Consider the following 14,580-nt stretch of genomic DNA (forward strand, 5'->3'; position numbering starts at 1 on the left):
TGAAATTTTTATTTTTTTATTTTTCACCAAACAAGTCAGTGCAACATATGCACAGCAGATATATTTACACTGGAGTGAACTAAAATATGCTCACAAAACAGTAAGCTGAAAAATACAATGTCAGAAAAAATGAAAAATAAAAAAATAAAGAGGAAAGCAAAATAATTTGACAACACTGCTCTACCCTGACCTCTCACTCTTCCTCCCCCTCTCATTCTCACCCTCCCTCTTCCTCTTCCTCTCTCAGCAATGTCTTCCAAAGATGCTCACCTATGGTCTTTTATTGCTTACTTCCTGATTGAAGTGTTAACAATTACATAACACCTGTTTGGCCAGGTGGCACATATAGTGGCCAATGAACTCATGTAGTGTCATTTTAAATGGCGTGTTTTGAAACTGCAAACATGTGACTTTATGTCAGATTGTTGTGTCTTATGCAGAGAACCGCGTTCAGTACACTTAAAAAGAGCCACTTTGAATTGCAAAATGTGTGTGAAGCAGAAAATGTGCTTAACGTTTTGGAGATTTGAGATGAGGTTTTGCTCCCTGTGTGTCAGTTTAAATATTTGTACTATCCATGTCATTTCAGAGTGTTAGCAACTGGACAAAACTGGAAAATGTCTCACCAAGTGCTTCAAGCTGCACTAAGATCAGTCTCTGCAGCTTTAAGATATTAAGCTTAAACATTTTAAAAAGTGAACATGAAGAAAAAAATGACAGCATTCATCTCATTCACTTCCATCTAAATAGATTTTGCAAAACATGCCTGTGCAGAGTCATACTGAGGCCCAACCCAGTCCAGTCACAGGATCTCCAGTGTTCAGCAAGAAGCCATACTAGACTGAACTGCACTGCCAGACCAAACCTGGCCCCAAATAAAAGCTTTTGATGTACAGTATGTCAGCTCATAATATCAAAAAATAGCAAAGGCTTTCTCAACATGTATTCATGGTTCATAAAATAATATTCATGCGATGTTCAGCATCAAACTATGATGCTTGCTCAAGTCCAAGAAATTCATTGTAGATATCCTCTGTGTATCAGTGTAAATTCTGACCTTGTAGAGGACCTCCTAGAGGAAAGTTCAGGGGGTCACAAAAGTAATAAGGAATAATTCTCACACTGGTCCACTTGCAATATCTGCCTTGGGACTGACTAACACTACCTCTATGTCTGATATGACTGAGGGATTATGACTGTTCTACTGTGAAATCACACCCTGACTGACCGTTTGAGCTCTTTATCCACACTTCCTGTAAGGAAAGACTACAGGAGCATAGCATTGTGGTATTACAATCAACAAGATATGGAAGTCACTCCCTGTACAGATTGTAAAGCCCTCTGAGGCAAAATGTATTTTGTGACTTTGGGCTATACGAATAAAATTGATTTGATTTGATTTGATTTTAAAAATAAGTAACATGGCATGCTATGCCTCAGCAATGCTAATGAGAGCTACTGAATGCATGCCAGTGACTGAGAATAATCCGATATGAACATGGTGATCCTGAGAAGAGTTTGTTGTAGATTTTGTCTTGGCTGTGGTGACACCTTCCAGCACACAACCTGCAAGTGTGAGGAGTGTGTGTGTGAATTTGTGGATAATGTAAGCTATCAGAAAAGGTATATCTCTAAATTGATCACAAGCATACGTTTTATCTTAGTATTATCTCAATTTTCTTTCTTTGGGAAATTAAAGTTTTTGTTTGTCTGCTTTTCACTTGGTGTAATTCAGGCTGTATTTCAGCTCTTAGGCCTTTTGGCCCTTTGTTCTGTGTTTGTAATAATGCACCTCTTGATCTGAAGGTTGGTAGACGCAAGGGACTGTGTGTGCGTGTGTGTGTAATCACCTTGGGGTTCAGATCAACAAATGTTAATCTTGCCCCTTCCCCTTGACAACACACTAACACACACACGACAATCTCCACTGTGTGAATGTGTGTGTGTGTGTGTGTGTGCACCAAATGTGTACCATTTATCCTAACCAGACATGGACCTATAACTGGCTATTATGAGTGAGTGTTTCTATTTTAATCAGGTGTAATGAAACTTCAAGGCCAATTGAATGTGTTCAGCTACACAGTGGGGTGAGAGGTGGGATACACCTTGGACAAGTTCACACTCACATTCATGCCTACAGGTTACCAATTAACCTTAGAACTGTGGGAGGAAGCCAGATACAGAGTAAATATTATAATTAATAAAATAACAAAAGTAATGTCATTTTAGATTAGGCCTTTATAAAAAGTAAGCCCATATCAAAAATAAATAAGACATATATTCATGTTGTATACAATAAGATCTCTCTAAGATCTCTCTCTCTCTCTATTGTTAGGTTACACTGTAATCATTCAGTATCGTCTAAGAAAGAATAAATAAAACACTTTTATTGAGCATGTTGATTAAAACCTGGACCATCAGATGATCCTTGAAATCTTAATACTAAAACCCCCCATATTCAGATGCCCATGCAGAAGTCCATGTTATCTGTAGCAAATACATCCTAACTCACGTCCAGCAGCTGCAAACACAATCAATCAGTCCCACCAGGATTTCACAAGCCTTTTTTGAGATAGTTGCGGCCTAAAATGCCTGATGTTGCATGAGGTTTTCAAAAAAATTGCGGTGAAAGTGTCGGTGCTTTTTACATTTTTGTTGCGATTTTGTTGCGGAAGGAAGTGAAAGCTGCGATAAGTTGCGATTCGATAGTCACGCTGGGAGCGAGGGGGCCCTGTCCCCGGGGGCGAGTCCCGGAGAGGGCGCAGCGAGCACTGAGTCCACAGCCCCGGGAAGCAGCGAGGTCTGGGCAGGCGCACAGCCATTGAGGAAATGCGCCCGGCGGGGGGAGAGGTCCCATGAGGCGATCCTCCCACGCCTTGCGGCCGTCCCTGACCCGCCGAGTTCGCAGACTGCGCTGAAGTTGCATTACATAACACACTTCTATACTAGTTATATCTTCTATAGTGCCTTTATAGTTGTTCTACTGTCTATAGTGTGTTCATTCTATTTATTGCATTTCGTCCACACTAGAAGTAAAAATAAAAGCACCCATAGCTCTCTCCTCCTTTTAGCCATTCTCTCCGTAATGCCACAGTTGTTTCTGCTAGTTACCTTAGCTTAGCAGTTAGCAATAACTTCACTCTTCAGCTTTGTGACTATATTCTTACCACAGTTTTCTGATTGGTGAAACCGGGTGTCATTACAGCCGATGTAAATAACAATCTTACTGTATCTACATTTATCTTTGCCAGCAATTTTAAATTAGACTCGATGTCACCCGCTCTGGCCCCCAGGATGCATTTAACTATGGCCCCCGGTGTCGCTAACTTCACGTTTTGTAAACTTCACGTCTCGTTTGAATTTAAATACCTCTGCATCATCCTGGGCAATAAATTAAACTTTGAATTATCAAAGAGATGACTGAGCATCACCTTACATGTGTGTGCACAGAGATAATTTCTGTGTGCTCAGCTTCAGGGAAGTTGCAAATAACAGATATCAGCATGTATTCGCCAATGGCTTGCTATGAACCATGACCTCAGTCTTTGCCTTTAAAAGTATTAGAAAAAGGTAAAACTATAGAAGACTGGCGTTACTTATAGTACTTCCTTATGTGTTATAGTCAAGTAACCAGATAACCAGTTACCAATATTATATATACAAAAGATATGATAACACATTTAAGAAATGTTAACAATATTTCATGTTTAACAATACACTACTCACAAAAAGTTGAACTTCATTCGACCTTCTCTAAACTTTTGAATGTACGTGTCCAACTGTTCATTGTTTCACTACTCATTGCATAACATGCTGTTCTCTAACAAGGTGATTAAAAATCACAACAAGTGTGTGATCCATGAATGTTCCACTAAATGTTCGGCTTCAGTGACAGTTTGTATTTAAACAGTCCTCTTCATCATCTTTTCACATTCTGACGTCATGACACAAAGACAACACCTAACAATCCATCAACAGTACCTGTCAGTGTGAGGCTTCAAACAGGTAGTCCTCAGAGGGAAGTTACCACTGAGCGCTGAGTGTCACAGAGTGTCATCAGCAGGTTGGAATAAGTCGACTTGTGAACAGCTTGAGACGTCTAGCTGTAATCAGACAAACCAATATTTCAGAAACTGTAGTGTGTTCACGACAGGCAGTTATGGTTATCAGTCCAGAGCTTGCCAACAATCTAATATTGTTGAAATGAAATCAGTGCGGCATATCAGTTTGATTTTCAAATAAATTAGCCTCATCATTTTCCTGAGCTGATGTCACTCTTTTGTGAGTGGATTCCAGGGTTGTTTCATCTGTGAGTTTGTTTGTGTGTGGTCCTGTCTCTTAGAAATTCAGTTTATAGAAGGAATTCTGCATCAATCACACTGAAAAATTGAGGAAATGTTGTTCATTAAAGTGTGAAAATGCTGAGTGACAACCGGTTTCATTTGTTTCCCCCAAAACAGGCAGTCTTCACTTGTAGTGACTACACCAATATTAACATTTCACCATATTCATGATCTTTTCCGACCTTAACCACATTACATGTGACTTCAGCTCATTTCATAAATTGAGTGTTTCATTGACATAATCCAGGCAGGATTTAGTAATATACAAACATAATTTCTAGGGGACATGGTTGGTGTTGGATGAAGTGCACAATCTCTTGATCTACAGTCTGTATTTTGTATTTTGAGTTTGAATGGTCCACATCAGGCCCGCTGGGTAACACTGAAACAATACATCCTTGGAACTGTATCCATGAAATTCTGACCAGAGAGACATGCTTTGCCTCTCTTGAATGCAGTTTGAAGGTGAATATTTAACTGATGAGATTTGGTGCATTGCTATGCAATGCTATTTCTTTTTCTCTTCAGTCATTTAGAGGAGGTGGTGTTTGCTTGTGGCTGTGAGATCCGCTGGCTGCAGCTATGGCAACAGAGAGGGGAGGCGGGGCTAAGCAACCAACAGTTATACTGCGCTGATGGCTACAAGAAGATACTGCTGCTGGATATGAACATTAGCAGTTGTGGTAAGTTTGGTGTGAAAAATAGCACACAAATATTATGTGACCAAATATTATGTGGAATTCTGACTGCTGCTAATGATTTATTGATAATGAGATAATTAGGTTATTATACATTTTTCAAATTTTCAAAAAATCCTATGAAAAAACAAAATCAATGTGATTTCACAATACTTTCTGAATCCACTACTCTGTCTTTGGTCAGACCTGCCAGAGATCAGCGTTAGCCACAGCAACCTCACAGTTGTCGAGGGTGATCGCGTAATGGCGATCTGTAACGGCTCTGGATCCCCGTTACCTGAAGTAGACTGGCCTGTTAACGGCTTGCACTCCATCACTGCACAAGAGGTAGGGAGAACACACACACATGCACACACATGGCAGTTGGCTCATAAATAATTGATGTGTGTCAGTTGGCATCAATCACTGACATTATTATTTTCAGCAGAAGCAGACATTTTTTTACCAGTTAGCTGTAGCTAGTTAAATGAGCTTATGGAGGACAAAATTACAATTTTGAAAAGCTCAAGCTCGATTTTAAATCAATTCTTAAGTGCATGAATACTTTTATGAATTACACAAAACCCTCCTTACTTTCATACAGTGCTGCCCTCTGTCAAACCTGTGATGAAGTACAATTATATATATATATATATACTGTATATAATATTTAATTATAAATATATTTGTGTTTTCTAATTACAAAGACAGTGTCCCTACTTAAAATCAACCGGTAATATTCATGTTAGGTGTTAGATTAGTGTTTGCTGCATCATAGATGTCGTTGACAAGTTGAAAGGTTGAAAATGGGATGGTAAAATTAGCTGAGGCCAGCAGAGAATCCCATCAGTGGTAATGGTAAACGGCATTGCCATTAAAGTTAAAATATTTAAACTTTTTGTCGTCCTCCCCAATATAATTTACAACTGGATCTTACGTAGCTCCTTCACACAAGGAGAAAACATGGGCACTCTGGAAAATGAGAAGCTGATAATTAGTTAATAGACATAAAATAATGTTATTTAATACATCTTATTCCATTATTTGTATATAATACGACATCCCCATAGCAACATATCACCATGCATGTTTCGTTTTTACCATCCTGCTGTGTCTCCCATCTCTTCCAACAGATCTTGTTCATCTGTCTGAATCCATGTGAATACAGCATGAATAAGTTACTGAGTTACATGCAACTGATATTCACAGAGCCATTTCTTGCTATATACGGACTATGCGGATGCATAAGGCCCCGCCCCCAGGGGACCCCCAAGTTCAGCTTCAATATATTTTTGGGAGAATCAAAAGTACCTGTCTCAGATTAATGTTAGCTACGTCGGCTAGCTGACTAGGACTGTTTGTATGTAAATAACCTCAGCTTTATACAGTGAGTCATGTCCTCAGAGTTTGACAAATTAGGGGCTCCCTAATAGCATCTTGCATAGGGTCCCCAAACAGCTAGAAACGGATATTCATGTACTATTACTGTTAAATGGCATATGCCTTATATTGGAAGAAACAAAACAAAACAAACAGTATGAATGAATGTTTCTAGCTTTGTAGAGCTGCTTATCTTTGAAATGTTGCCTGTTCATTTTATAAGTTGCGTGCATTTGCTAGCCTTATTAGGTGCTTGTAAATGACCAATAAAATAGTGCTATTCTATATTACTGCTATACTGTGTATTAAAGATTTTGATTCTGATACTGTCAGTATGGCTAATGCTAATATATAGGACCTTTCAGTTCATATTTATATATCTTTTTTTTTCTTTATATAGTATTTGTATTATTTCAGTATTATTCAACTGTTACTGAGCAGTTTTATTTTCACAGTCTCTGGTGTCCATGATGAAATGAAAATGTGAGTACAAGGCAGACAGTGGGGATACCATGCATATACACTGTCGAAGTCGAAATAACGTCAGTGTTTCATTTCCTTCCCATTTGGCCAACATTATGTGAATGCAGTGTGATGCTGACACTGCTAAATGAGCCTGCTGGCTAGTTAGGCAGCTTCACAAAAGAAGACATGTTCATAATGGTTGCTTATGCCTGTTCTCTCATGTTATCCTGCTCCCCCTCCAGGCCAGAGTCTATGACAACACCACTATTCATTCTATCAGCATAACTTTGGTCAATGTGAGCAGAGATGACAACAACTTCCTGCTAACCTGCACCGCAACCAACATAGTGGGCATGACTAACGCCTCCATCCAGCTAACCGTTCACTGTAAGTACACACACACACACACACACACAGCACTTACACCCCTATCCGTCATCATTATGGCCTGTACAGATTCAACCTGTGTCTGTGTGTGTGTGTGTGTGTGTGTGTGTGTGTGTATGTAATGCTTTAACTGTTAAATGAACATTAAATATGAAGCAACATTATGTAGAAATTGGTCTTTTTATGGTTTGTTGTCCCCAGTTTCAGAGTATAATACCGCTGTGGTAAATACCCACAGTTGTACACGTGTATTTGTTCAGCTCATATCACCTTCCACGAATCAGTAGATCAGTGGTTTGATCCCTGGCTCCTTGAGTCTGCATGTCCTTGGGCAAGATACTGAACCCCAAATAGTTTCTGAAGGCTGTGCCATCACTGTGTGAGTGTCTGAAAAGTACTTTCTGATGAGCAGTTGGCACCTTGCAGACCCTGCCTTCAGGATAAGTGAATGTGATGTGCAGTGTAAAAGCAGTCCGTTGCTCCCTGTGCTCAGAGCCTGAAAACATTCTCTTCTTGGTGGTCTAAATCGCCTGTGGTACAAACAGGGAGTACAAACTAACACTGCCCCAGGGCTCTGAGCTTACAGTCGGGGCATCCCAGCTAATAAACTGAGCTAACATTAGTTAACAGCAGCTACAGTTCACAGCAGTTTACTTTCCTTTCGATCAGGAAACTCTGTAAATCACAGAGAGTTCAGGCAGTGCAGCCGGAGGACATCAGAGCCATAAAATGGGGAGATCAATCGCTCCTTACTTGCATTCATTGCATCCATCCTATCAGTTGACTCAGCCATATGGCCCAAGCTAACTGAAATAACTCCAACTCACCTGTATCAGTTGTTGAACGTTCCCCTTACAGAGCACTGATTATTGCCACTCAAACCACAACATATTCATCATATTACATCCATGCATCTCTTTGGGTATTTGAAAAGTTGGATTGTTTATTGGTGTAGTGGATATTTTTGTGGCTTGTGAGTGAGTAGTGGTGTGTCAGTCATGAACGTATCGTTCAATTTGAACTAATCTTTTATATGACTCAGGAGTAATGAGTGGTCTAAGTGAGTGATTCGTTCATTTTCATGCAGTATGTTCCCTCGCCACAGTTCGTTTATAAGGATCAGTCTTTCGTTCATTTGTCACATGATAGGCCACTCAGACTGTATGATGAGCAGTAAGCACAGCAGTTCGTTCATACAGATCAGTCTTTCATTCATTTGTCACGTTTACATCAGCCACAAGAGGGCTACAGTGCTGCACTAGTGAATGAATGACTCAAAAAAAGATTAGTTCAATTTACCGTCTGAGAGTAAGTGATCCGAGTCAGTTAAAAGACTCTAACTTCCCAACATTAGAGTGATATGGTAGTAACCGTATATTCAGCTAAAGCACATGAACCAAATTGCTTGCAAAGGTACCTACAAAAAATATGGTCAATCTGGATAAGAAGTGGACTATAAACCATTACAATATGTATACCATTAGATTAGTTCAACAGGTAAACAACCTTTGTTTTAAGGCTGTATACATAAGCAGCATTTCTATTTCTTCAGGACCATCGTTGTCCTGTACATCCCTCCCTCTGCAAACCCAACATCTGCCTGCAGCACCATTGGACCTTTAATATATATATATATATTGTTCTTAATAGATGGTTACATGTTTACATATGTTCTTTACATATGTGTTTGTTTGTATACTGGAGTACTGTAACAAAAATATTTTCCCCCTGGGATTATTAAAATTCTGATTCTGATTCATAATCAGCCATAAAAGAAAGGTGGGCTGTGTCTGCATGAATAGTGACTGAATAGATAGACATGAAGGAGATGTGTCTAATTTAGAAAAATACATATGATTATCTTATTCAAACCCGAAGGAAGGGTCATTTTGTCCAGAAAACAAACAAACTCGCTTTTTTTTCTCATCATGTCAGAGGTGCTGTGGTCACATGTTAACTGAATATTTACTGAAGGCTACAAAGACACTTCATCTTCTGACAAGATTGCAGTAAAATGAAGATATTAACCCAAGGACTTGTGTAATAGATCAGTATGTTGTCCTCACTGCAGTGTAGCAACTGCAGCTATACAACTAGCTAAACTCTTCCTTATTAATGAAGACGTGAGTTGTAGTAAGCTTTAGTTGCTCTTTACTGTGGCTCTTTCTCTCATTGTACAAGGTCAGAGTGAAAACTGTAACAAAAACTCATGTAAATAAATGTAAATAAAATGTTTTAGTTACAAACAAATCAAATGCATTTTTTATGTAACATTAACTTATAAATGTAACTATGAAATTATTCACTTATGACGTTGCCTCTGTGGCGTTTATAGTGATGAAACACGCCGTTGAACACAGAAATGTAGCTGTGCACACAGCTAGCCTCCTCAAATTACTGACCCGAACAACCTGAAAACCCGGAAACTCTCAGCTCGAAAATAGCCCTTCAAAATAAAAGATCCTTCAAAATAAAAATTCATTCAAATTTATGCCTGAAAGGCAACACAATGAGAGTGAGGATAACTATGATGATTTGCACACACACATAATATTTTCATGAGAGAGGAGCTTTGGGGCTTAACCTTTTATTTGGCTTTATGTTATAATAAAAGATTTCAGCATTAAGGAACAATCAGGCTCATTTTAAAGTTTCAGGGCGTCCCTGTAACCATAGTAACTCAGTGCCAGACGAGAGGTAGAAACGCTGTGCTACTGCCAGAAGAGTTCTGAATGAAGCCATTTACACAAATATACTCCAGACAATGTCCAGATGGGAGTCATTATTTCACACATGTAACACACAACAGGAGACTCTCTGTGTCAGACGAGTTCTCACATGTTGACTTGTTTACTAAACTTTACTGGGAAGCAGTGAGTTCTTGAATGAATGAATCTGTAGGGTGATGGACGTGTGTGTGAGAGAGTATATGAAAAGGGTTCATTGTGTGAGTCTCACAGTTATTGAGTGAGAGCTGGCAGCCTCTGAGTGAGTCAGTCAACTTAACACTGTACAAAGTGAGGAGTGAGTCCAAGTTAATGTGTGGCCCCCCTAGCAGTTGTGGCCCTAAGCAACCACATATCTTGCTTATGCCAGCGACCTGAGAACCGGTCACATATTGATTGGCTGCTGTGGCTCAAGAGGTAGAGTGGGTCATCCACTAATCAGATGACCAATGCTCCTTGGTCAAGATACTGAACCCCAAATTGCTCCTGAAGGCTGTGCCCATCTGTGTGTGAACGTGATTAGCTCCTGAACTGATGAGCAGTTGGCACTTTGCATAAATTTGATGTTAGTGTAAAAGTGTTATATAAGTACAGTATATTTACCATATCAAATCAGATTTTTATAGATTTGTATAGCCCAAATTCACAAAACACATTTTGCCTCAGAGGGCTTTACAATCTGTACAGGGAGTGACACCCTCTGTCCTTAGACCCTTTAACAGGGAAAAAAGGTGGAAGAAACCTCAGGAAGAGCCACAAAGGGGGGGATCCCTCTCCCAGGACGGACAGACATGCAATGGATGTCACGTGTACAGGACAAATCAACACAAACATATTGTACAATTACAATGACTGATAAAATGACAATGAATCACAATGAATGATAAAATGATTACAGTAGCAGTGGAACCTGTGATAGAGATAGAGAGACACAGATGCATAGCAGCAGCAAATCATAAACTAACTATAAACTGTAATGGAGATATGGTAGCAGTAATGACAGTGGTAATATGTGTAGTGGACGTCATGCAGGACCACAGCAACACATAACTACACATATTTAGGACTCAAAATTAGCTCTACAGGAAATTTTAATCTGGCCATTAATGAACTCAGAGACAAGGGAAGAAGGGCTTTTTATGCCTTAAAAAAAGTCCTCAATTATTGATATACCCGTTAGAATCTGGCTCAAAATATTCCACTCTATAATTGAACCTATTTTACTGTATGATAGTGAAGTATGGGGCAAAAATGAGACAAACACCCAATCGAAAGCCTACATACTGAAATCTGTAAGAGCATTCTCAGAGTCCAAAAGAACACCCACAATAATGGATGTCGAGCTGAATTAGGACAATTTCCCCTTTTAATTCGGATACAAAAAAGAGCCATCAAATTCTACCAACACCCCAAAGCCAGCGAGCCCAGCTCCTACCACTACAAAGCCCCGCAATGCCAAGAGGAGAGCAAAGAAGGGTGTCCCCTCAGCCAGCTGGTCCACCGGGTCAGCGCCAACAGCACAGGGCACCAAGACCGCCCTTACACAATCCGGCTCCACCAAATCATAACTAAAGAAAAAGACAATTACATCAACTATTGGACATCTGCAACCAAAACCCAAAGCAAACTCCAGTGCTATTTGGCCCTAAACAGACAATACTCCATGGCCGATTATCTGAGCTGTGTAACTGACCCCAGACTGAGGAAAACGTTGGCTATGTACAGACTCAGCAACCACAGCCTGGCCGTAGAGAGAGGCCGACACAGACAGACCTGGCTGTCCAGAGAAGACAGACTGTGCACCCACTGCACACAACACGAGGTGGAGACCAAGCTGCATTTCCTAACCACCTGTCAACGATACCAAGACATCAGAGACATACACTTCCCACAAATTACAAACACCCAGAAAGACTTTGAGACACTAGACCCTATCCAAAAACTTCCATACCTGCTGGGTGAAGTACAACCACAGAAGGAGGTCCAGCGGACAGGAAGAACAGAGACCGTCTCATCCTACTGGACATATTTAACTTTGTACATATTGAACAATTTAGTTATTATTATTTCATATTATTTCATGTTAAAACATTTATCTGTGCTTTATGTTGATGTAACGCTTTGGCAATGTAAACATGTTTCCCATGCCAATAAATCTGAATTGAATAGAGAGAGAGAGAGAGAGAGAGAGAGAATGGAGGGAGGGGGAGTCCCCCAGCAGTCTAGTCCTATGGTGTTTAGTTAACTGATTAGTTTCATCAGGCTTGCTCGATAAATATGATTACGTGTCCTCGGCTTAACAATGAAAATTGAGTGATTCCTAATAATGTTCCCTTATGGAAGCATATATAAACTGAATAGAAATGGTCCTAGTACAGAACCTTGTGGGACTCCATGACAAACTTTGGTATGCATGGAGGATTCATCATTGACGTGAACAAACTGAGATCGATCTAAAAAATACGATTTAAACCAGCTTAGGGCGGTTCCTTTGATGCCAATTTGATGTTCCAGTCTCTGTAAAAGAATTTGATGGTCAATGGTGTCAAATGCAGCACTAAGATCTAACAGGACAAGTACAGAGATGAGTCCTTTGTCTGATGCCATTAGGAGGTCATTTGTAACTTTGACTAATGCGGTCTCTGTGCTATGATGCACTCTAAATCCTGACTGAAAATCCTCAAATAGACTATTGTTATGGAAAAAGTCACACAGCTGATTAGCTACAGCTTTCTCAAGTATCTTAGACAGAAAGGGAAGGTTTGATATCGGTCTGTAGTTGGCTAAGACCTCTGGGTCTAGAGTGGGCTTTTTAAAAAGAGGTTTAATTACAGATATATTAGGTCGTTGTCCTAATCGGACCAGGTTTTCCCCAGAAAGGTGTCCAATTGTCTATGAAGCCCACATCGTTTGCTGGACACCGCCTCGAGGGCCAGTGGTGGAATGACGACATGCGGCTATACATGTCATCACTGGTCACATTGGGTAGGAAAAATGAAAATCAATTTTAGTGGCGTAACCGGGTGTCATTATCGCCAACGTGAATAACAATCTTACTATATCTACGTTTATCTTTAGCCAGCAGTTTTAAAAAAGATTCGATGTCGCCCGCTCTGGCCCCCGGGATACATTTACTATGGCCCCCGGTGTCGCTAACTTCACGTTTCGTAAAATGGAGCTGCCAATGACCAGAGTTGGCCTCTCAGCGGGTGTGTCAGTGAGTGGGGAAAATTTGTTAGAAACATGGAACAGTTGGTGGTGTGGGTTTCAGTTTGGGGCTATTTGGGCCTCTTTCAGATCTGTTTAGGTGAGCAGAGAGCACTGTGGCAGTAACACCGATAACCGGAAGTGACAGAATGTGCTTACCGTCAAGTGAGCTCGTAGTGTTGATCTATGCGATAAATTTATTATATGTGATGAATACACTTCAACAACATCAATCAGTTTTAACTGCTTCAAGAATTACTTATATTTTTTATTTAAGCCACAAAATTTCAGCTCTTGACCATCATTGTAGGCTGTCGCTGTTGATGTACATTTGATTTGCTTGCTGTATCCCTGGTGTTTTCTGATTCATTTGACCTTTTGACCTCATAGTATTTTCATCACAACAGTAGCGCAGTTACGATGCTGACGCCCCTATATGAGTGCCATATACTGACATAATCAAAAAGTGACTATACCATTTTATTTTTCCAGACATCAGGCATACACTAGCTGCTGTAGTTACATCCCATTTCTCCATGTTATGGGCTTGCAGCCAATGTTGTACTGCTTATCAATTCACCAGAGAACAGTTTGCGTTGTGTAAGAAGTCTCTTTAGCAGAAGCAGACTTGACTGGAGATAATGTATAAATGAATAACCAAACCTCAAAAAGTGTGACCGGTTTCAACATTCAATCGATTCAGTTATTCAGTTCAATTCATATAAAGCTGTGCAAATTTAAAAACAGAACTGCACAGTGTGACCCACTGTGACTGTGGGATGAAACAATGCGTAGGCTGCATACATTCTCATCAGGATTGTCTCATTTTTTGACGCACAGTCATTTAACAGTTCTACATTTAAGGATTGTAATCGTATTCTGTGCAGGAATCAGTATTTGGAAAATGTTACCCAAGATGAGAAGCTGTGTAATGCCTTAACAGTTGGCATTTGCAATATTAACATGTTCTTATAGAAAATGTAGAACATAATATAGAAACAGATAGATCAAATCTTTCTACATTTGATTCCACCCTCGGCTCCACTTGTGGTACTGTTAGTTTAAAGTTTAGAGGCTAATGCATATCAAATCTTCACAAAACACACAGACAGACTTGTAAGTGCTATTGTTGATGCACATATATGCGAAGAGCAGTAAAAATGATATGTAAATAGAACACTGATATATTATTATTATATGAACATCTGGAGCTTCTGTATCTCATCCAAGAAACCCTGATGACATATTCTGTAGCATGTGTGTGTGAATATGTGTGTACACTTGAAAGGATACATTTCATTTGTGGTAGAATGGCTAATGACAGCAATCATCGTTCTCTGGTGCTGGTTTGAATTTCTTACATCCATGTGGTAATATGATGACACTCAAAGCAAA

General features: G+C 39.8%; 1 protein-coding gene across 1 annotated transcript in view; it reads left to right on the plus strand.

The window, feature by feature from the left end:
- LOC104939181 (NT-3 growth factor receptor) overlaps nt 1-14,580 on the plus strand; it is a 119,147-nt gene that overhangs the window by 37,701 nt on the left and 66,866 nt on the right. Inside the window, exons 2-4 of the mRNA XM_027283217.1 lie at nt 4,872-5,026; nt 5,226-5,368; nt 7,108-7,252. Coding sequence (XP_027139018.1) covers nt 4,872-5,026; nt 5,226-5,368; nt 7,108-7,252 — 443 coding nt within the window. The remainder of the gene's footprint in view (nt 1-4,871; nt 5,027-5,225; nt 5,369-7,107; nt 7,253-14,580) is intronic.

Source organism: Larimichthys crocea, chromosome X (assembly GCF_000972845.2).
Source record: "Larimichthys crocea isolate SSNF chromosome X, L_crocea_2.0, whole genome shotgun sequence".
NCBI lineage: Eukaryota > Metazoa > Chordata > Actinopteri > Sciaenidae > Larimichthys > Larimichthys crocea.